This window comes from Macrotis lagotis, chromosome 1 (assembly GCF_037893015.1).
Source record: "Macrotis lagotis isolate mMagLag1 chromosome 1, bilby.v1.9.chrom.fasta, whole genome shotgun sequence".
NCBI classification, from domain to species: Eukaryota; Metazoa; Chordata; class Mammalia; order Peramelemorphia; family Peramelidae; genus Macrotis; species Macrotis lagotis.
The window spans coordinates 303,213,318-303,236,999 of NC_133658.1; the positions used below are offsets into that span (position 1 = coordinate 303,213,318).

General features: G+C 34.9%; 1 protein-coding gene across 9 annotated transcripts in view; it reads right to left on the bottom strand.

Moving 5' to 3' along the window:
* FTO (FTO alpha-ketoglutarate dependent dioxygenase) overlaps positions 1-23,682 on the bottom strand; it is a 477,648-nt gene that overhangs the window by 330,460 nt on the left and 123,506 nt on the right. For all 9 annotated transcript variants that reach the window (XM_074211304.1, XM_074211303.1, XM_074211307.1 and 6 more), the window contains 2 exons: positions 18,665-18,742; positions 2,083-2,701 (listed from right to left, as the gene is read on the bottom strand). In XM_074211304.1, the coding sequence (XP_074067405.1) occupies positions 2,083-2,701; positions 18,665-18,742 (697 nt within the window). The remainder of the gene's footprint in view (positions 1-2,082; positions 2,702-18,664; positions 18,743-23,682) is intronic.

Sequence of the window (23,682 nt, forward strand, 5' to 3'; positions counted from 1 at the left end):
TCCTCCTCTGTCCACCCATCAGCATGTTTTTTTCTCCTGCTTGCAGACTCAGTTTAGGTGGACGCCTCTCCATATCTCTTCAAATTAAAGAGTTTTTATCCAGCTTCAAATTTTTCCAAAGCCCTATGCCTGGCCCTCTTATGATTGCTATCAGCTATACAGCTATCACCTATATAAACAGTATATGCTAGGTGCTGGGGGGAGAGACTTAATGAAAAAGAACAAAGATACTTTTTGTCTTCAAGAAATTTGCTTCTTTCCAGGAAGTGCTCACAAATAAGTACATAAAACTACAGACCAAATAAACACATGGTGATTATGAGTAGGAAGCATAACAGCTGGGAAGCAATCAGCAGGGCTTGGGTTGAACCTTGAGGAAAACTAGAAATTCTAAGTGGCAGGAAAGGGATATGTTAAGAATAAGAAAAGTACCCATTCCAGACAGACTAGACAGTATATCATGAGTGAGTAACACAGTAAAAAAGACAGCCTGGACTGAAGATTATATGAAGAGAATTAAAATTTAAATGTACAATTTGACTTTCATTTCAAGGGGCTGGCTGATTAAATACTTTGTATTTTAACTTTGCCCCTCCCAGCTCTCTAAACTCTTCATCTCCAGCAGAAAATAAACACTTGAGGAATTGCGAGAGTATCAATTGCCTTCTTTTTCTTTATTCTCAGCATCTGACAGAGAATCTTACACATCGAAAACACTTAACATTTGTGGAATTAAATTAGTTCCATCAGAGAGGTGGTTCTAAAGATGACTTTTTTTGACCCTATGCTGGCACCACTGCTGGGAGAAACAGTAAGTAATCCATGTTAAGTTTGAGCCATATGGAATGTTCTAACAATTCAAAAAGATTTTTTTAAAATAAGAATCACTAGATTAAGTAATGAGATTGTGGAAGTATATCCCAACCCAACAACATTCTGCCACTGATAGAATCAGAGGAAATATAGCTGGTCAGGGACATGTGCTTAGACCAGGGAGAAGAGAAACTTACTCCTAATGTGATGATATCTAGCTGTTGGATGGTTGTTCTAAAATTCAAGAGATCAAAGTAAAGGTCCAAGCAGGGAAACACTCTTCTGAACTCCCCATCTAACTGCCATCCCGAAGTACTGATAGAAAAAAAATCAGCAATCTTAGCCTCATATCATAGAAAGAGGAGTAATAAGAAAAAGACAATGTGCCTAGCTACATAAAGTATCTTTTTGAAGCTGTACTACAGACCTTTATTTCAAAGAGGTCAACTGATATTTGATTTAATTTAAATTTCAGGAGTCTCATGGAGAATGTTCAGCCTCAGGAAAACTAGTGGGCATTCTCATGCAAGATTACATGGGTAAAGATCTGGGCATAACACTGAAAATATAGGAATACCTGCCTGCAAAGTCAGCCCTGCATGTTTTTGGCAAGGAAAGACTCATACATCACAAGGAGATTCTATAAATGACTAGAATCAATAGGTAGTGTGGCAGAGTGAATCGTGAGTTGGCTTTAGAGTCGGTATGAAAAGTACTAGGAGGCCAAGGGCAAGTCTAAAATTAACAAATTGCTCCTATAAAGACAGTGATGTCAACTGTAATCAAGTACTTTTGCAAGATTAGACATATATACCTCTAGCACTCTAGAAAGACTTGACTGATTTTTGTTTTCCTGACCCTTTATCAACAAGTTAATTAGAGCAGCACTGCAGTCTGCTCAAGGTTTTACAGACATGGCCAGCTACATAAAATAGAGGCTCTCCTGAACATGGGTGAAAGGAAATGAGTCTTGCTTGTATGTGAAAATGTAATATTTTTCTGAGTTATAATGAACAAGAATATATCTAGACTCAGAGAGTTATATCTTGCAAAAAAGAGGATATGCTGAAAAATGAAGGAAATTTTAAAAAATTAAAAATAAAAAAGAACCTGTGATACCACAGTCTGAATAATGACAGTGGATTAAATGAATTAGATGGTGAATGATTCTGTAACCAGAGTTTCTTAATCAGGTCCAGCTGATTAATAAGAAAGCTATAGGACCTAAGCCCAAATTTACTCAAGGATGTCATTCCATAGCCTTTGTACCTTCACAGTTATAACTGTATACTGCCACTGTTGACCTTTCTACCAGATTCTCATCATGGTGCCAGCTCACAGCCATTTTTCCCATCCCAAAATAAGGCTCTTCTTTCAAGTAGGACATTTCCTGGGGATCCATGTAATTCAACAAAGTCAAATTGTAGGTTGTTCTCTTCTTGAGTTCTATATCATCTCCTATGTTCAAATCACTCTTGGAGAGTTCTGGTACCATTCCAAAGACTGTACTATCTTCATTTTGCTCAGATTTGATCAAGTGTAGTTTGTCCAAAGCCTGAATTGTATCTTTACGTAGAAAGTCATTGAGCTTAAAGAAAGCTCTACAAGCTACAAATATTTCATCTTCAGTATATTTTATATTGGAACCTTCTACTGGCCATGGTACAGTAAAGAGTCTGCTATTCAGATACTTATAGGTATACCCTGGATTTCCAATGAGAAGACGAGATACTGGTGTGAGTAAATTTTTTCCTTTGATTCGAACTAGATCCTGGAATAAACAGCCATGCTTTCGCAAGGTGAGGAAGGCTTGCTGAACTTCCTTATGTAGCAGTTCGGGGATCCTACTGGCTTCTCGGAGAATTAGTTTGGAATAATTCTCCTGCCACTGGAAAAAAGAAAAAATAGAGTATATGTATAGCTATTGATAATATTTTTCCATATAAAATGCTTTTCTTTACACATCAGGAATCATTATTTCCAAAAAAGAATTGTGACTTCAAAGCCAAAATAATTTCAATGAATTAAATGAAATCAATGATGAATAATCAGAGTTTCCTAATCAGACCCAGATAATTAACAATTCTATTAGTCCTTTAGTACTTTGATTTCTAAGGTTCTTCCCTTATGTCTGTTCACACTCTTTCTTATCTTCCAAGAATCTCAATTTGGATACTGGGCAGAAAACAGCCTAAAAGAGAAAAGCATTTCTAGGCCTAAACTCAAGGGACTGTATAATTAGGTATCAATCAGAGAATCATAGAATTTAAAGGAAATTTAAAGGTTATCTCATCCAACCTCCTACTGGGGAGAGAGGGAAAAAAAAGGAATCTTCTCTGCAGCATCCCTAAAATCAACCATCTGCTTGGGGTCATATTTGACTCTTCTCTCTCCTAAATCTTTAACATTCAATCAGTTATTAAATCCTTTCAGTTATACCCCTACAACATTAAATGTCTTCACTGTCTTCTCTTAATGCACACTAATATCGCTCTGACATAAGTCATCATTACCACCCACCTGGATTATAACTACAGAGACATAATCGGTCTTTCTGCTACCACAATCTCCCCATTCCAATTCATTCTTCATGCTTCTGCTAGAAAAGCCTCTCTTGTATATTTATCTGATCATGTCAATCCTCAACTGATAGCTCTTCAGTGTCTTTTTATACTGTAAGTAAAGTTCTGATTCTAAAGCACTCCAAAATATGGCTTCACACACAATCTATCAATGTGGCATAGTAAACAGAACACTGATCTGAAGAGAGAGGTTTGATTGAATTCCAATTCAGATACTTCCATGCTATATGATCATGGGCAGATCACAGAATTTCTCCAACTCTTACTTTCCTTAAAATACAAAATGAGACAATAATACTTGCTTTACTTACCTCACTGAGTTGTTGGTAGCAAAATATCTTGAAAAACAATGCTATAAAAATGTACATCATTATTATTTATTATTATTATTATTATTATTATTATTATTATTATTATTATTATTATTATTATTATTATTATTATTATTATTATTATGGCCTTTCTAACCTTGTCTTCAGTTAAACTGATATATATGCACTCTCTTGTCCCAAACATCTGCTAGACTTGTTTTGCTGCTCTATTTTTGTGAAGACTGTCCTTTGGAATGTCTTCCAACTTATAGACAACACTGTACTCTTGACAGTATCTTGGATTTAGACACAGAAGATCTAACAGATTTAGACTGTGGTTCTATAACTTACTAACAATGTGTACTTGGGTAAGGAACTTAACTTCTCTGTACCTTAATATATTCATTGATAAAATTAGAGGATTGCAACTAAGAGCTTCAAAGTTTTCTTCCAACTATACAGCTATTATCTTATGATTCATCATGTACAGAATTTTTTTTCAACTGAAATCGAATGTCACTTCATCCATAAAGCCTTCACTTATCACCTCACTGGTAAAGACCCCCCCCCTTTTTATAACTCTCACTGCACTTTATTTTGCCAATCTCTAATAAGTTTGTCACGGGATGTCATATAGTAGAGCCAGATTATTATTTCAAAAAGCAATGTTTCATTTATGGAAAGATAGATCTTCCTTATACTGCAACAAACTCATCATAACTTTTACTTATTGGTCTCAGTTCTGCCCTCTAGGGCTATAAAGAAAACACCTCCATATTTTAAATGACCTTCCAAATATGTTAAGACATGCCCATCTATAAATCTTCCAGTCTACAGATCAAATATATCCTGCCCTTATGTGAATAATTATGACATGTTTTCTAAGAACCCTTCATTATTCTATATACCTTCCACTTTCTAATGTAGTCTGGACAATACAAATAATAATCTCCCTTGATCTGGATACTATAAATATAAAGTTAGTTCTTGACTTTAGATAGATATTATTTATCATATTAGGAAATTATATATTTATTACTTTTATGTTGTATTTTATTTAAAAAGGTAACTATTAATATGTATTTTTGCCATTTTTATTATGAATATGATCTACTGTGTTTACATTTTTCCTAATATTAGACCTGCTCTGCATTTCTGGAATAAATCAAAGTATACCACCATATATAATGCTGCAATCTCTTTCCTAATATTTTATATCAATGTTCATTAGAAATACTGACTCATAATTTTATTTTCCTGAATTACCTTAGCCAGATTAAAGTATTAGCTTCATATTTGTCTTGTAGAAGGAGTCTGATAGGATGAATTCTTATTCTATTTTTGCAAACAAACCATGTAATAATAAAACTAATTGCTCCTTGCGTGGTTCATAAAATTCACATATAAATCATCAATCTTTCCTTTGGGAACTGATTTATGGCTTGATTAACTTCTTTTTTTTGGAAATGAGGCTACTTAAATTCTCATTTTTTCTATTATTCTAGTTTGTCTATAATTCTGTAAATATTTTCCTTTTTTCCTTATTATTGACAAAAAAAGATAGATGAAACAGTTTCTAATTATTTCCAATTTTTTTTTTTATCCTTTGTGATCTTCTTGGCTCTGATTTTGACTCTCAGAATTTTGCAATCAAATATTCAACTGTCTTCACACTGGACCTTCTCTCAGCAATTCTGCTTTCAAGACTTAGGAGGTATCTTCCCTCCTTTCCCTCACCCTACTGGATTTTCAGATCTCTTTTCTATATTATGTTCCATTATTAGAATGTAAGTTCTTTGAGAGCAGGGACTACCTTTTTTTTTGGCCTGTATTTATATTTCCAATGTCTGGTAAGTGTTTAATATTTATTTACTTGTTGCCTTAATGTAACTTACCTCTTCATCTCTTTTGTGTCCTTTTCTATTTTTTAGTATGATAATTTAGTTTTCCTTCTTCATTTAATAAAAATAATATTAGCTACGGGTTTTTCTGTTTTATTAGCTTTTTTAAAAAGAGTTCCTAGATTTGCTTCTCAATTCAATTTTGTAAATTTCTTATCTCTTCTTTGATTTTCAATATTTCTATTCTTGAATTTAGGTTTTTAAAATTAATGCTTTTTAAATTTTTTGTAGTATTTACAATTCATTTATCTGTCCTTTTTTTTCCTTTGTTAATGAAAGTGCTTAGAGGTAAACATTTTCTCCTAAGGACTGCTTTAACTTCATTTCAAAAGTTTTAGTACTGCCATTTTATGGATAAAATTATCTACTGTTTCTATGATTTGCTCTTTGACCTATATAATATTTAGTATATTATTTAGTTTTCACTTCATTTAGAATGCTTTTTCCAAATGTCCATTATTCATTACAATTTATAGCATTGTTATCCATAAAGGAAAAGCTTAAAATTTCTGCTACTCTATATATATGCTTAGAAGTCTTATATGCCCTAGAACATGATCATACACCTCTAAGTAATTTGTATATTTCTTTTGATTCTCATTTATTAGTTGTTGGAGAGCTATCATATCTAATGATTTTTTTAAAAAAATTCTAATCAATATGACCCAAAAGGATAATGATCATTGTTGGAAGGGTTATAGGAAATCTGGGACACTATTACATTGTTGGTGGAGCTGTGAACTCATCCAACCTTTTCGGAGGGGAAATTTGGAACCACACCCAAAGGGCAACAAAAAAACGTGCATACCCTTTGATCCAGCAATACCACTACTGGGTCTGTACCCTAAAGAGATGATGAAAATGGGTAAAAACATCACTTGTACAAAAATATTCATAGCAGCCCTGTTTGTAGTGGCAAAGAATGGAAATCAAGTCAATGTCCTTCAGTTGGGGAATGGCTTAGCAAACTGTGCTATATGTAGGTCATGGAATACTATTGTTCTATTAGAAACCAGGAGGGACCAGAATTCAGGGAAGTCTGGAAGGATTTGCATGAACTGATGCTGAGTGAGATGAACAGAACCAGAAAAACACTGAAAACCCTAACAGCAACATGGGCAATGATCAAACTTGATGGACTTGCTTATTCCATCAATGCAACAATTAGGGACAATTTGGGGCTGTCTGCAATGGAGAATACCATCTGTACCCAGAGAAAGAACTGTGGAGTTTGAAAAAAGACCAAGGACTATTACCTTTAATTCAGAAAAAACTGATATCTTATTGTCTGATCTTGCTATCTCTTATACTTTATGTTTCTTCCTTAAGGATATGATTTCTCTTTCATCACATTCAATTTGGATCAATATATATAACATGGAAACAATGTAAAGACTGGCAAATTGCCTTCTGTGAGGGCTGGGGGAAGGGAAGTAAGATTAGGGGAAAAAATTGTAAAACTCAAAATAAATAAAATCTTTTAAAAAATTCTATTCAAGTGCACTTATGAACTTAAGCCTTATGCACTATTCAGTGCATAAATTAAATATAAATATAATTTTATCTATGATGCATTTAAGCAAATTGTAGCACCTGTTTATATCTTTTAACCATGTCTGTTTTTAACATTGCAAAGTACTTTATACATATTAAAATACTATGGAAATATTAATTGCTGGTGTTTTTACTACTACCACTGTTATGAAATCACGAGTATCATCCCTGCACTTTTACATTCCTCAACAGCATAATAAAATTTGCTCCAATCTATTCTTTGAATTCTGGGAATCTCATGTTTAAAGTATGTTTCTTATAAACACTATGAGACTTTTTAATAATCTGCTACCCTCCTCAGTCTCACTTGGTTGTACAACTTTGCTCTGACTTTTCCACCATGACCCAGAAAACTCCCATTACTGAGAAAATGACAGTATCCTGTAGGATCTCATCATTAGATATTCTATTTCATCCACACTACCCTGTACCTCTCTAATTGGAAAGTAAGGCCATGACTTCCAAACCTCCATTTAATGAGAGAGTTCAATTTAAACTTTCTCATTTCTTACCTGGCTATATTACTTCAGGACTTCTCTACCATACATCTATGCTGGAACCTTTTCATTTTCTGCCTCTCCTTTTTTTCAGTATAATTTCTTTGTCATTAGGTTAAGAGTTCCTCAAGTAAAGTACAGAGTATTATTCTGTAAAAAAAACCAGAGCAGTTGGACTTTAGAGAAGCATAGAAAGACTTGTATGATCTGATGCTGAGTGAAGTGAGCAGAACCAAGAGAATATTGTATACTTTAACAACAATATTGTGAAATAATCAACTATGATGAATACAGCTTCTCTAAGTTCAGAAATCAAGGTCAATTCTTAGAATATGGAACAATGCCATCTATATCCAGAGGGGGAAAACTGTGGGATCTGGATGTAGAGCAAAGCATACTATGTTCACTTTTTAAAAACTTCTTTTATATTTTTCTTTTCTTTCTCATGCTTTTTTCTTCCCCCTTAGTTCTAATTCCTCTTTCACAACATGACTTAAATGGAAATTTACACACACACACACACACACACACACACACACACACAGACACATTTGTGTATAACTTTTACCAGACTGTTTGCTGCCATAGAGGGGGAGAAGGAAGAGAGAGTGGTAAAAAAATGTGGAACTCAAAAATTTGTAAATGGATAAATGTTGAAAAACTACTTTTGCACATATGAAATTACTGAATTGAAAAAAAAAAAGATTATAAGTTCCTGAAGACCAGAGACATTGTTTTTTCATATTTGAATCCCCAAACTTTAACACGACTGGCAACATAGTAGGAACTTTATAAATGTTTTGACTATTGACCTTCCTCCATAACATTCAAGTAAGTATATTCCATTCCCACCCACAGTTACAGTTTTTATTCAAGTTTTTCTCTTCTATTATATCTGCCAATATTTTCTTCTTTCTGCCTTCATCTTTATCAAAAAGGAAGGGAATGGCAGGGCAAAGAAATGTGATCAACAAAAGTGATCTGTAATTGAAAAGGTCTGGTCCCACTCCTCAGACCTGCTTTTCTACCATTTTTTTCCCTCTTCATTTAATATACAGTCTACCCTCTATAGTTGACATTTGTTTTGCTTTTCACTATTTCCTCCCCAATTTTACTCTCACTTTATTAAATCCCCTTCTCTATTTTGCCTATCCCTGTCTATTAACTTACTGAATGTAATATATTTTAATTCTCCCTTGCCCAATTCAGTTAATACTGAAACTCCACAAGATACCTACTTCCCTAATACTTCTCCATATTTGTACAATTTTCCTTTGGCACACATCCCAATTATGAGACATAATTCCTTTGTCCCTTTTCTTTGATTTCTTAAATCAACAATACAAAACCTTCCCTAGGCAGAGGGTATAAATTTCTTTACTCCTGTGACCTTTGAAGATAGGAAATTACTGAAAGAAGATATCTTCTCTTGCTTCTAGAATAAGTACTTCAATAATCTTTTTAATCCCTTGCAATAGCTTAAATTTATTTACCTTCCTAGATATATCTTGTCTCCTGCATTTACCATTCAGAAAATATTCCCAGGTTTGGTTTTTTTCATAAGGAATGCTTGAAAGTCTTCTATCTATTCAAAAGGAGGTTAACTTGTTTTTTTTCTGCAGATTTATATTCAGTTTTGCAAGATAAGTCAGTCTTGATTGTAAGACTTTTGTAGTATATAGTATTTCAATATTTATTCTCCATAATAATTGACTGTGATTGCTTGAACTGAATTCTTCCTTCCTGGGTATTTGCAAAGGTTTTGCTCTGATTTGGAAGGATTGGATTTTTGGCTAAAAGATTTCTGGATACTTTCAATTTTGTGATACTTTTTTCCCAATTTTATTTTAAAATGATTTTTCTCTTACTACTTTCTATCCTATCAATGAGAAAACAAAACTATTACATTCATGCATAGGGATGCAAAAAATAATTCTCACTTTAGTATGCCCAAAGAGAGATATAAAAAGATCTATTGATATAGCTACAAATCTATAGCTATGTGTTGTGATAAATATCTATATATTTACACATATATATGTGTATATGTCTTGGTATATACATATATGTGTGTGTGTGTGTGTGTGTGTGTGTGTATGTGCATCTTCACTCTGAGTCTTATCATCTCTCAATCTGGTAGTGGGTGGCAAGTATGTTTATGATTCCTCTGAAAATATGGTTGCTCATTGTGTTGATCAGAGTTTCTATGTCTTTCAAAATTGTCTTTACAATATAGTTGTTATTGTTATTAACTACTCTCCTAGTTCTTCTCACTTTACTCAGAATCAGTGCATGCAAGTCTTCTCAGAAGTCATACATCTCTTTATTTCTTGTGGCACAATAGTATTCCATCAGATTCATATATATTGCTATTCTGTCATTCCCCAAGTGATGGATACTGCCCTCTTAGTTTCCAATAATGTGCCACCACAAAAAGACCTGATATATTTTTGTATATATGTACTTTTCATCTTGCTTTGTTCTTGTACAAAATATGCATAGTATAGGCCTAATAGTGACAACACTGGGACCAAATATATGCATACTTTTAAAAGATTTTTTTGGGTCATAGTTTTAAATTGCTTTCTAGAATGGCTCAACTAACAGTACATTAACGTACTTTTTTTTCTATAGTGCCTTCAGCATTTGTAGTTTTCCTTTTGTGATCAACTTTGCTGATCTGATGAGAATGAAATATTATCTGAGAGTTGTTTAAATTTTTATTTCTCTAAATATTACTAATATACAGCACTTTTCATATGGCTATGATAGTTTGAGCTTCTTCCTCTGAACAATTTGAGTTCCTTTTAGGTGACTGATTGAGTCTACTTTCAATTTATACTCTGGTTCTAATTGATATAAGCAGTTTTCTTTCATGATTTTATAAAACATAGCATTCTGGATTTTTTTTTTGTTTGAGCATAATTTTCAAGGAGTTTGTGGATTTTTAAGTTATTTTTGTCCTATTTTCCAGAGAAGTTGTTTTTGATAGCAGATATTTAACCTTTTTAAAAACTTCTAATATCTAACTCTTGACTTTGTTCTAATATTTCTTGTTACCTCAATGACCTATTTAGTTCTGGTGGCTCCAATTTACTTTTCAGGGAGTCTACTACTTAAAGTCATGGTTTTTCCCCCACCTTTGATTCTAAGCTTTTTATGCTGTTCATAAATTTTGCCCCTCAGGAATTCTAATTTCATTTTTTAAAAACCTCTGGCTTTATTTCACCTACTTACCTTTGGAATCTTTCTGTTCAAGCCATTCTTCTTTTTAAGTATCTACTTGTACTTATTGTGAAGTTAATCTCTTCTTCGTTTATCTTAGGCATCTTTTCCATTGTATTCAACAACAATAACAATAGTAGTTATTTATTTATATGAAGATACTTAAAAGATTTAATATTTACAAAGAACTTTACAAATATGATCCCATTTTATCCTTACAAGAACCTTAGGAGATAGGTGGCAATCGTTATTCTCATTTTTTATTATCCCCATCCTTCACCCCCAAATTAGGAAAGTAAGGCAGAGAGGGTAAAAGAGACTATTGTCACACATCTCATAAGTGCCTGAGGCTATTTTTGAATTTAAGTCCTCTTGACTCCAGGTCTAGAACTCTAATCAACTATAAATGACTGTTCAAAATTTTATCTATGTACTCAAATTTGCAGCCTCATTTCCTAGACTTGTGACTTTTTTGCTAGCAGGAAGCTCATTCCTCTCCCATTGTCTTTTATTGAGTAGGCAAGTTATTCATGATGCTGTTCCTTATGTAATTTGAATCATGCTGCCTCTGCCCTGATGTTGTTCTGATGGACTGATTGGTTCCTGGATTCCCAGCCCACCATATTCAACAACCCTGTTCTATGACATAAATTGGATCCAAAGTTACGTCTAGGCCCTGCCCTATACTTCAATTCCAGAAGTCCAATGCAAACTTACCTTGTACCCCATCTATCTCCTCCTTATACAATCATTAACCAGGAGTTGTCTCTGATAACTATAGCATATATAACTTACATGCTTACATTATCAGAACTCACTGAATTTAGACCTCCTTTGCTTTGCTCCTACCTCCTTGATTCCTTGGGGTACCTTGCCAATAATTCATACATAAAAGATTCTAGACTGTGTTTACGTTAGGGTATGTTTCCACAGCATAGGCACTACCATCTCCCTCTCTAGGGAGTCTTATCAAAGGATAGCTTTGACTCCCTCTGTGACTCTGGCAGAAGGCTTGGGACCTCATAGCAGGCCTTCAAGCATACATACTGCCAGATCCTGCCTCCAGGCATAGTGATCTAACAGAAGCTGGTGGTGTTTCCTGATGAGGTTTCTACAGGTGATGTTTGAAGCCCTGCTGGGTTCAAATCCCGTTTAGGGGGATCTATACAGTTTTTCAGGCTTGCCTGGAACAAAATTGCACAGAGGGCCAGTCGTCTTCCACATATCTCCTCCAGCAGTGCTCAACTGGATGGTGGAGCTTCCTTTCATTTCTCTTTGGCTTTTATTGATCATGCCTTTAATATCATGCCTTAAATATTTCCTTAGTGATTTTCTTGGGATAGCTAGGCTCGCTTATCCCTTTTAACATTGCTGTCTTCACCAGAAAACCCCTCTTTACTTTTTTCTTCCTTGTTAATTCCAGATAGTAAATATTACTCAAATTTAGCAACATTCTCAAATGCCTACCTTAGAAGTGCTGAAATCTCTGAGCCAAAAACCTAGCTATTAGTACTTGGAAATATCTTTAAATAGATTATATTTTAAGGCAACTTCACTGTTAAATGAAAACCCACACCTGCTTGGCACCTTGCAAGAGATACATGCATTATGGAATCTGCCCTCTAACAACAGATGAATACACATCTTGTCCATCAATCATCTAATACAGAAATGTTAACAAGGGCATGCCAGGGCTGCCAGCATACCACAGCCTTAAATCTGATCTTTCTAAAACAACTCCCTTTAAAACAGGTAAATACCACAAATTCTTTAATTAGCTTAATTGTTCAATGAATATTTATGAGGTACTGGTGCTGGGCTAGGGGCTGACAGATACAAAGAAGTGTCCTACTAATTGGCTTCCCTACATTCCTAGCTTCTCAACTGTTGAATTCATCCTCTACAAAGCTGCCAATATTATCTCACTCAAGCCTAGGCCTGACTATGTCATTCCTTGCTCAAAATCTCTAATAGCTACATATATAGCTAAGAAAAAATATATGCACTCTCCACTCTATAATCTAAAAACATTACCATTCTGGCTCCAATCTAATTGATCAAAATTATTTTGTATCATTCTTCTCCTACTCTGTACATTCCAGCTAAACTGGTTTACTTTTTCTCAAAGAGACTTTTTCATCTTCTTTCTATATACCTTCTCAAAACTAACCTGACTTCTCTCGTGTTATCAGTGATCTGCCAATTCTGGTGATCTTTTCTTAATCCTAATGCTGCTTGACCTCTATGTAGCATCTGACATTGTTGATCATCAACCCCTGAATACTCTCTCCTTTCCACAATCCTGTTATGTCTTGGTTCTCCTCCTACTACTGACTGATCATTTTTTAGTCTCTTTTTTCCCTGAACCTTCATTTATTTCAAACCCACTAACCACAGATATCCTCCAAGGCTCTTTTCTGGGTCCTCTTCTCTTTAGTCTCAATTCTATCTCACATGGTGATGCCATCAGCTTCTAATGATTCAGTTATTATCTCTACAAAGGAGATACTTCTATATAAAACTTTAGTCTCTTTCTTGAGCACTAGTCATACATCACCAACTATCTATTTCAAACTACATTTCCCAAAGGCTTCTCAAACATGAAAAATAAAACTCATTTTCCTTCCACCCATTCCCCCAGCCAAATGTTATCTTCTAAACTTAACTTTTCCTTTGAAGACACCATCATACTTTTTGTCATCTAGGTTGACAACTACAATGTGAACCTTAACACTTCACTCTCCTTCACCCCGCTATCTAACCCACTGATTTTACAACATTCCACTTTTATAATACCTCTTATAAATGTCCCTTTCTTTCCACCTACCTTAGTTCAGACCTTCATCAACTCTCAAATGAACTCCTACAGCAGCCTTAGTAACCCTGCCTGAAGTCTCTTTCTCTTCTAAGAATTCTTCCCTTCAATTGCCCAAAGTATTTTCTTAGAACATGCTTTACCACATCATTCTTCCTACTCAGTGAACTCTAGTTTTCCATTATCATCAGTATCAAGTATAAATTATGTTGTTTAGCATTTAAAGGTTTTTATAGTCTGTGTCCAACCAACCTTTCCAGGCTTCTTATACTTTATTTTTCTTTATATAATCTACAAACTGAATACAAAGAAAGTGTTGATTAATTTGCTTTTTTTCCCCTTCATCTCTCCTCAAAAGAAAAATTCTTTGCTATAATGGATAACTTTTTGAGAGGGAAAAGGAGGAAATCATACATGGGAAAATCTAAAAGATTTAAAGGCAAAAGAAAATTTTAAAATCTGTTATTTTTAAAAGGAAAATACTGATTCATTTCTGTTTTCATATCTTGAAAGTAATACATGTAGAGTTAAATACTAAAGGTCATCAATCCACCATGTTATGAACTAGTCTACCCACTGGAAAAAATGAAATAAAAATGCAAACAGAACATCTATCAAGGTTTCTCTTTTATCGTTCCAAAATCCACAAAAGGCCAAGATATCAAGCTGTACTAATCTCTAATCACTTTAAGTGCACCTTATATAATGTGTAAAGCTGCTCCACAAAACCTTACCCCAAGTAAATCTATTCTCTTAAAAGCAAAGTAAAAATGCTTTTTAATGACATAAATAAATATAAAGTTCAAACCCAAGTTTTGGATACTAGCCAGAAGAATGCCACTTCAGTCAACAACTGCAATAAGGAAAATTCAGGCAACCTTTAATAAATGGTCAGGGATCAGGGATGCTACTAATACTTCAGCATCAGTGTCAGACCCCAAGTTCAAGTTAGCTTCGGGAGAGATACATGGTTATTTTTAAATAACCAAACAGAGAAAACACAACCCAGGAAGAAGATTCAGCTTACCATTATTTGGGACACCTTCCTAAAACTAGACAGAAGCTAGTTGCAGATCTGGAATAGCTGCCTACAAAAAGGAAGAAGGAAAAATAAAATAGCCTAGTCAGAACCACTGCTATCTTTCTTTGGATCCAGAAAAAGAAACTATGCCTCTCAGAATGGTAATTGTTTCCTTTTCTATGCCCAATGGGAATTTACTTTCCTTATTACTTCAAGTCCCATGCCAGAAACCTATATTTCTTTGCAATTCATTTGTATGACCTTAAGGCAAAGCAAATCACGTCACATTGGGGGGGTAGGTTAAAACAATGACTTCAGAAGTTCATTTCATTTGGGAGACTACTTAGCTTCATGCAACTGTAGGCTGAGCCAGGGAAAGTTTTAGAACATTAGTCTTGGGATAGGTGCCAAGCTACAACCATTTTATAGTTAAAATGGTGTCAAAAATGTTATGACTAATATGGTGCAAATTGCCATAAAGTGTAAAATGCAAAACACTGCCAACTAGAGCTAGTCTAAGAAAGTATTCCCCTGAAATCAGAGCATCTTTCAATAGGAGACTGTTCCTCAACAACAACGTGGAGTACCTTATTTCTTTCCTCCCCCCCATACTTTATATCTGGTCCTGAAGTCAGTTCAAGATGTTTATTTTATTTTACTTTATTATGAACTATTACACTAAAATCCCTTTTCAAGAATTTGCTTTAAGTATTTATTATCTTGTCCACTCGACTTTCCTTCAGGCAGAATTCTCCAAAAAACATCATTTACAATGAAGAAAACAATGCAAACATTTACATAGAAGCATGGATTCTTAACCTTTATTTATCTTGGAATCTTTTGCCAATATGGCAAAACCTGTAGACGCCTCAGAACAACATTGTTTTGTTTTGTTTTTCTTTTTCTTTTTAATTCATTAGCTTCAGCTAAAAGTTAATGAAAATAAGGATGTAATTTATTTTCCAAGTTCAGAGATCCCCTAAAATCTAGACTACACCCCTAGTTAAGAATCCCTAGGATAAAAGTTCAAATCACGGTGGGGGGAAAAAAAGCAAAAAAAAAAAAAAAAGCTTTTCTTTAGAGAGACTGATGATGATGTTTGTCCTACATTCTCCTTTGAGAATGACATCAGGGAGGTGATGGCATGACAAGCACATGAATTGGATTTGAGTGGAGGGGAGGTACGCTATACTAAGTCATTGTCTCCTCCAGGGCCCTTTGGGTCCAGTGTCCAGATATTAATCAGGATAACTGGAGATGGTACTGGATGCAGGACAATTACAGTTAAGTGACTTGCCCAAGGTCATACAGCCATTAAATGGCAAGTGTCTGAGACTGGAATCAAACCCCCATCCTCCTGAGTTCAAGGCCAGTGCTCTATCAACTGCAACATTCCAACACTGAAACACTGATAAGATTTGGGCACAATGGTCATTGGAACCAAATATTACTTCATGCTATTTTATGAACTTCAATCTCTTTTCAGAGAATTTTTTTCTTTTTTTTTTTTTAAGGTTTTTGCAAGGCAATGGGGTTAAGTGGCTTGCCCAACATATAGCTAGGTAATTATTAATTGTCTAAGGCCTGATTTGAATTCAGGTACTCCTGATTTTTTCAGAGAATTTTAAGTGATAGAATAATATGATAGTATGTTGCCTAGGAGAATTTTGGAGGGATTTATAAAACGTTCTATTAAATTTTTTAAACTCTGCCAAATAACTCTTATCATTTAATGACCTACCTGACAATGACAAATGACCTTCTCGACCAAACATGACTAAACATTTAAACATTTGACTAAACATCTTAATTTGACATTGTCAGTAATTTATAGTTCTTGAGGGCATAATATGCTTACTCTTGAGAGGTAATATGGTCTAATAGATAGAGGGGTAGCCCTGCAATAAAGAATATCTGGGTTCAAGTCTTGCCTCAGCTATATATTGGCTATGTAACCACAGGCTTTCTTATTGTCCCAAGGAACCAACTTTCTACCATTCTAAGTTATAGATGACTTGCTGATGTGAATGGAAGTTTCTTTTTTAAAAACATTTACAATTGTTCAGTTGTTTTTTGGTCAGATCTGACTTTTCATGACCTCATTTGAAGTTTTCTTGGCAAAGACACTAGAGTGGTTTGTCATTTCCTACTCCAGATAATTTTACAGATGAAGTAAACAGAGCTGACTGACTTGCCCAGGGTCCCCAAACTAGGAAAGGTCTGAGGCTGGATTGGAACTTGGGAAGATGAGTCTTCCTGACTTCAGGTCCAGAGCTCTCTCCTCTGTGACATATAAACAACTTAAGTACTAATGGATGGGCCTGGTACTCTACAAAGCACTTTACAGTAAGTGCATCATTATTCCCATTTTTACAGAAGAGAAACCTGAGTCAGAGGTTAAGTGAATTGTTCAGGGTAACACGGCTATTGTCTAAGGTCAATCTGAAAACAAGTCTTCGTGACTGAGTCCATAATGCTATCCATTGTGCCACCTAGCTATCACACTAGGGGTCCCCATATTAATGAAAACACAGGCCCAGGTTCCTACTCCCTAAAAAATGTTTTGTCTTATCCAAAAGTTACTTGACAGTCTGCATTTTTCTCAAAATACCACAATAATGATAGGACCCAGAGAGGGCATATACAGTTCAGCATTTTCTTTACTATGGTAGGAATATATTAGTTATCCTTACAAGATTATTGTTGTACAATGAAAATTATTAAAGAACCAGAGAGGAGTCTCCAATGAGGTGGGTGGATAATCTACTGAGAATTTATATAAATACTTAGACTAGGATCTCTCAAAGCAAGAAATGCTGTGAGATTTCCCCCCTAAGGAAAATATAAACTCCTTGAGAGTGAAACTTTGTTGGTCTTTGTTTCTTCAATGCCTAGTCTAATGCTTTGTATATATGTTGTTTTTTATATGCTTCTTGAGTGCATGAATGACTAAATTAAAGAATGAGTGCTTTAGAAGAACTGTAATACATACCAGGGGAGTAACCATAATGCAGACCATCCCTGATGAGACCATGGATCTACCTAAATAACTAATTAAGATAATCATCTTAAGTCTAATACAACAGACTCAGGAACAGATTCAAAAATAGGCAGGATCCTTGTCACCAACTTCTGGCAGCTTTCATAAAAACAGAACCCAGTTACAAAGTTTATGGCAAATTTTTTGCAAACTAACATAGAATTTTGGTTCAACAGATTGATTTTACTTTACTTTTTGTATTAAGTTAAGACAGTCTATAAGAAATAATTATATTTGTGAAGATCAAAGGAATTGAAAGAGGGGGAAGAAAAAAATAAGAGAACCATGGGATAAAAGATTTTAAAACTGACAAGGACCTTAGAAGCTATTATATAATCCAAACTCTATTGTAGATGGATAGTTGACTTGACTAACTAAGATCACACAAGTACCATGTAAGACAAGCAAGACTTGAACAAAGATCCCTTGGCTCCAAATCCAAGATCCATTCCACTGTCTCCCTAATAAAAGAAAAAGTGGGGAGAAATCCCAGAATTCCTTTCCTCCTCTATAATCACCTGTCTCTTTTATTTGCCTTCATATCTAAGTTTCTACTTCAATCAGAGTGGAATAAGCTAGAGAGAAAAAGTTCATTAAACTAGAAATCTGGCGTTCGGTGTTCTAGGTTCTAGACCTAGGTCTGCCACTCATTAACTTCTCTGGACAAGTCAATCAACCACCCTAGGGTTCAGTTTCCTTGTGACCTCTCCTTAAATCTCTGACTTTCTATGACTTCAGGTCTTTATCTTAGCACATTCCATTCAATAGAAGAAGTATTGACTAAGCTCCTACTTCTGTGCAAGACACTAGACCTACAAGGACAAAAAATAAGTCTCTGCCCTCAAGGAAATCACAATTCTAAGCACATAACTACAATCATATAAAATATAATTAAAATACATTACCAGCTGGTGGAATTCAGCATCTTTGGGGGTTAGATAAGGAAGCCATCTGTTTCCAAGTTCTTTAAGAAGCTTCTGCTTCTGTTTAAAAAAATACAAATATACACACATTATTCAGGAGGAAATATATATATGAAGAAAAAAAAGGTTTACTTAGCCAAGAAATACTCTAATATATCATAAACTTCAAAGTGAACTATTATTTCATCAAATTGATTATCTTTCCATTAATACTATTAATAATTCTCCTATGATTAAGTGGAATGGTTTCATGCAATGATAAGGTTTAAAGATTTCATAACTGTGGATAAAGTTTAGCTGATGCACACAACCATCAAATTTTTCTACACTAATCCTTGAATGACATCCACAGTCTATCACATGACCTAGATCTGACAGAATGGTAGGAACTTACAATCTATTGATATACATTTAAAGAATCTAATGCCACCTCTAATCACCTCCACAGAAAAGAGACATTGCAAGAAGACTTTAGTTGAAAAGCAAAGCAAAATGGCAAAAAAAAAAAATTATATGAGTATTCAAGCACAGGAGGGTAGCCTCTATTTTCCCCCTAAATACTGTCACTTGAAAAAAATGCATAAACAAGTTCCTTGTGAGCAGAACTCCTGCCAGTAGTCTATTGCCCTTATTATGTAAATCAAAATGGCAAAAATATCAGCAAGAATACACATGTGCAATTAAAAGAACTGTAAAATGGCCCCTTTCCATCAAGAAAGACCAATTAGTAAAGTGTGTTTTTTTAATCTACAGACCTACTCTAATTATAGCTAAATTAAGGCCTTCTCCATAGGAAATCATTTTATTCAAGTGGCAAACAGTCTTCAGTGACTAAGAGCTGATACAATTCTTGGTTAAATAAACAATCAGCTTAGATAATAAAAGCACAAACTGTGGCACAGTCCAGGAATCTGTTAATGGTTTCTTTCCTGCTTTGAAAATTAGCAGATTCTTGGTTCAATGGTATCTGCACATATAAAGACATGAATGAATGTACAGAGATCCAGATTTCAAGCATTTTGCAAACTGTACCTAATGCATGCGCTTTGTAATAATCAATTTTTTCCTTCAAACTCTTGGAAACCAGAATTGCATCAGAAATCTTTGATTAGTTCCCAGTCTTCATCACAAACTAAACATGCAAAGATGATTTATAAAAGCCAAAAAAAGGAAAAACATATTACATCTGAACACTTGGATATGTCAAATGGCGAGAGGTTTACATTTCTTAAAATATTTCCCACCCTATAAACACTGCCTTAACACATATTTATGGGTCTCCTTCAATGAGGTTAAATATGTATATGTGGTAGCACACATACGAAAGAGTCAAAAGAGAATTTACACACCATTCCCCAAAATGAGGTTAAAAAAACAGTGAACCTTTCACAAAGGTTAACAAGTGCCAGTGGAGGTCAATTCTCAGTTCATAATTCACACTTCAGTTAAATCAATTCCCCCCCCCCCCCCAAAGCTTATCAACTAACTCACAATCAACTCATCAGAGAAGTACATATTATTGCAACTTGGAGGGCTCCCTTAAAAGGATAAATTGAAAGTGCAAATGACAGTTCCTACTACATAGAAAGTAAAATTGTTAAACAGCATACTGGATCTGGAAAATGTCAATATCTTGGGGATAATTATACAACGCACTACAATAGAAATAGGGTCAGCAAGTCTTCCAACTCAAGTGTGCACAATTGAGCTTATTACTGTATATCAACATTAAGTGCAATTCACTCACTGACGAAACTGTCTAGGAGAGTGCTAGAATTTATAAACAACAAATGGATTCTGTACTTTCCATCTCTCATTTTCTTTAGGGTCATGGAAATCTTGGTGAAAGCAAGAAAGCAGATTTTGATTAATTCAACTGGCCATTTAATTAGCATACTCTGATTGCTTAAAGAAAAAGTTCATATTTTCTTACCACGGACTTCATATTAAAGACAAAGAGAATATGAGGTTTTTTTTAAAAAAACATACTTTTGTTCAACAATGAAGCATTTATTTGGGGAAACATCTGAAACTCAGGCTAGCAAACAGAAGGGGGAAAAACCTGACAATTTCCTTGTGTGTGTCGAATGCCAGCCCCTTGGCAAACACACAGCACATTAAAATGCACTCTTGAGTAGAGGTAGAAGGAGCTCACATTTGATTGTCAGATCTGGCTAACTGCAGCTTCTCAGCTTGATGTACAGATAAATACACACAGCTGGGCCTTGCAACACACTGCTCTTCTCATATACAAGAAGCTGTCACACAGATGTCAAATACATCAAGCTACTCACAAATTCTACATACAAAACCAGAGAGAAATCAAAGTCTCAGCTCTACCACCTGGCTAGAGTTGAGGCAGAAGGCCCCAACCACCAGGATGACATCCCACTACATCTCCAAACAGGTAAAAGAAGCAGCAAAAATCTGACATAAAAAGCATCTTAATTTGAAACTCCCTAACAAATTTTAAGGTCAGATGTCAGAAACTTCAATTTTAATACTTAGTTTTTGAATCAAAAGACAAATTAGAGCAAATAAAAGGGGACTATCTCACTTTCCTTACCTATCAAATAGGATGTATGGTTTGAAAAAAATTATTATGTAATCTATGAAAAGACACAACAGAATATGGCCCCTAAAAAGATTGTTTTAGGCTTCAATCTATTAAAAAAATAAAAATCCTAAACTGTTTTATATCCCTTTTATATCATTAAAATCATTTGAGTGGGTCTGGTTTGGGTTGCAACAATTCAAAATTTTCTTTCAGAGATTGTATATTTCCTTACAATTGTAGTTTTTGTTGTTTTTGTATTTTTAAAGGCAAATAGCAGTTATACCCAAAGCATTCTAAGAAAAGCTATTCTACTGGGAAATGTTAACATTTCATTTATTTCTTCACTAAATAAATATACTGAGTATCTACTACATAATATTATCCTAGAAAATATGCAGGATACAAAAGTATATGGGCCCCAGAAAGACTTCCAATTACAACCCAGCCCAACCCAACTGAAATGAAGTGGACAGTAAGCAGGCACCCATGGAAGGACCTCAGTAGAGCCTCTTAACAGCATACCTTGGAACAGGGGTTCTAAGACTGGGGTCCATTAACTTCTAAAACAATATTTGGATAACTATATTTTAATATAATTAATTTGCTTTATAAACCCTATGCATTCTACTTTATACATTTAAAACATTATTCTAAAAAGAGCTAAGTTTAACTAGACTGCAAAAACAGGAGGGAAGGAGAAGGGAGAGAGAGGGGGGCACGTTGCTATCTGACATTAAGATGGCCACAATACCTACTTTATCTCAGGGTTAACTAAGTCACATTCTTCCCTGAAAAAAAGGTGAGAGATGTGAGAAGAAGAAGAAGAAAAAAACAGAGCCAGCAAATGGGTCTGGAGTTGGATTGGAACCCTTCCTTGTTGCCAACAAAAAACAGTCTACCTCAATACATCAAGGGAAAAAAAAAGTGTGGTGTGAGCAATAAAAAAAATTTGAGAACCATTGCTTTAAAGCCAAAACTAACAAATATTTCTCGAACTCTGACATTATTCACCCCTACTTGCACCCCATAGAGATTCTTAGAAAGGCTTGTTAAAGGCAAAACTCTGCCATCACAACGAAACTCTGCCATTTGGGAAGAGAGATGGGTTACCTGGTCAAACTAAGGTCTAGAAGAGGCTAGACTCTAATCCTCTTCTCATTCTCTCAACTTTTCTTATTCATTAAAATATGATGCTCCAGCAATGCTTCCCACCCAAAGACCTATTCTAGATACACTGGGCCCAGAGACAATGGTAATTACTTAAGTCATTACTTCATAATGTTTAACAACATTCCCTCTTCCTAACAATCCCCCTAAGAATTAACCTTCTCACCCCTCATTTTCATATAAAATTCAGGTAAGAATTTTATGGATTTAAACTAAGTGGGCCAAATATTCCTCTTCATTGTGGGATCTCATTCAGTCAGTCAACAAAAATTTATTAAGCAACTCATTTAATAAATTTAAGTTGCTACATAACCAGGCAGGCACTGTGCCTAGGAGTGGAGGACAAAAACATGATGCTGTCCTTAACAAGATCACATTCCACTGTGCCAATACAATGTTTCAATGAGATATACAGAGGGCAAAGAAGAAAGGTGATAGCAATGCACAGAGGCAGAAAGAGCTCTTCAGCAAAGTGGGATTTGAGTTGAATTTTGAAGAAAGAAGTCAGGAAGTAAGAAAAGAGAGAATTCTGGACATGAGATAGTCAATGAAAAGACAAAAAGTTGGGAGATTTGAGTGTTGTATGCAATACACAGCAAGAAGGCCAGTGATGCTGAATTCTAGCATAAACAAAGGGGAATAAAGTGTAAGAAGACTGAAAAATAAGAAAGGGTCATGAAGGGAAATGAAATGAAATGAAATGAAAGAATAGACAGGTGATTTAAAAAGCAAAAAGAGGATTTTTGTTTTTTAATCCTGGAAGTAATTGGAGCCACTAGAGTTAACTGAGTAGGAGAATAATGAGGTCAGACCTATTTGACAATTTAGCAGAGAATTGCCTGGAGAAACACTTGAGACAGGGAGACCAATGAGAAATTTAATGTCAGTGAGGAGATCTGCAATCCAGGTGGCAGATGTGTAAGTAGACAAAAGAGCACATATATGAAAGATGCTGTGAAGGTAGAAACAAGAGTATGGCAAAACACTGAATACATGAGGTAAGAATAAGCACTGACAATGATGAAGATCACCAAGTATGAGAATTATGGTACCTTCAACAGTAATTGGGAAGTTTAAGAAAAATGAATGTTTTCTGGGAAAGATAATGAACACTTTTATGGTCATGTTAAGAATTCTGGGGGGGGGGGGGGTGGCTAGGTGGAACAATGGATAGAGCACCGGCCCTGGAGTCAGGAGTACCTGAGTTCAAATCCAACCTCAGACACTTAATAATTACCTAGCTGTGTGGTCTTGGCCAAGCCAAGCCACTTAACCC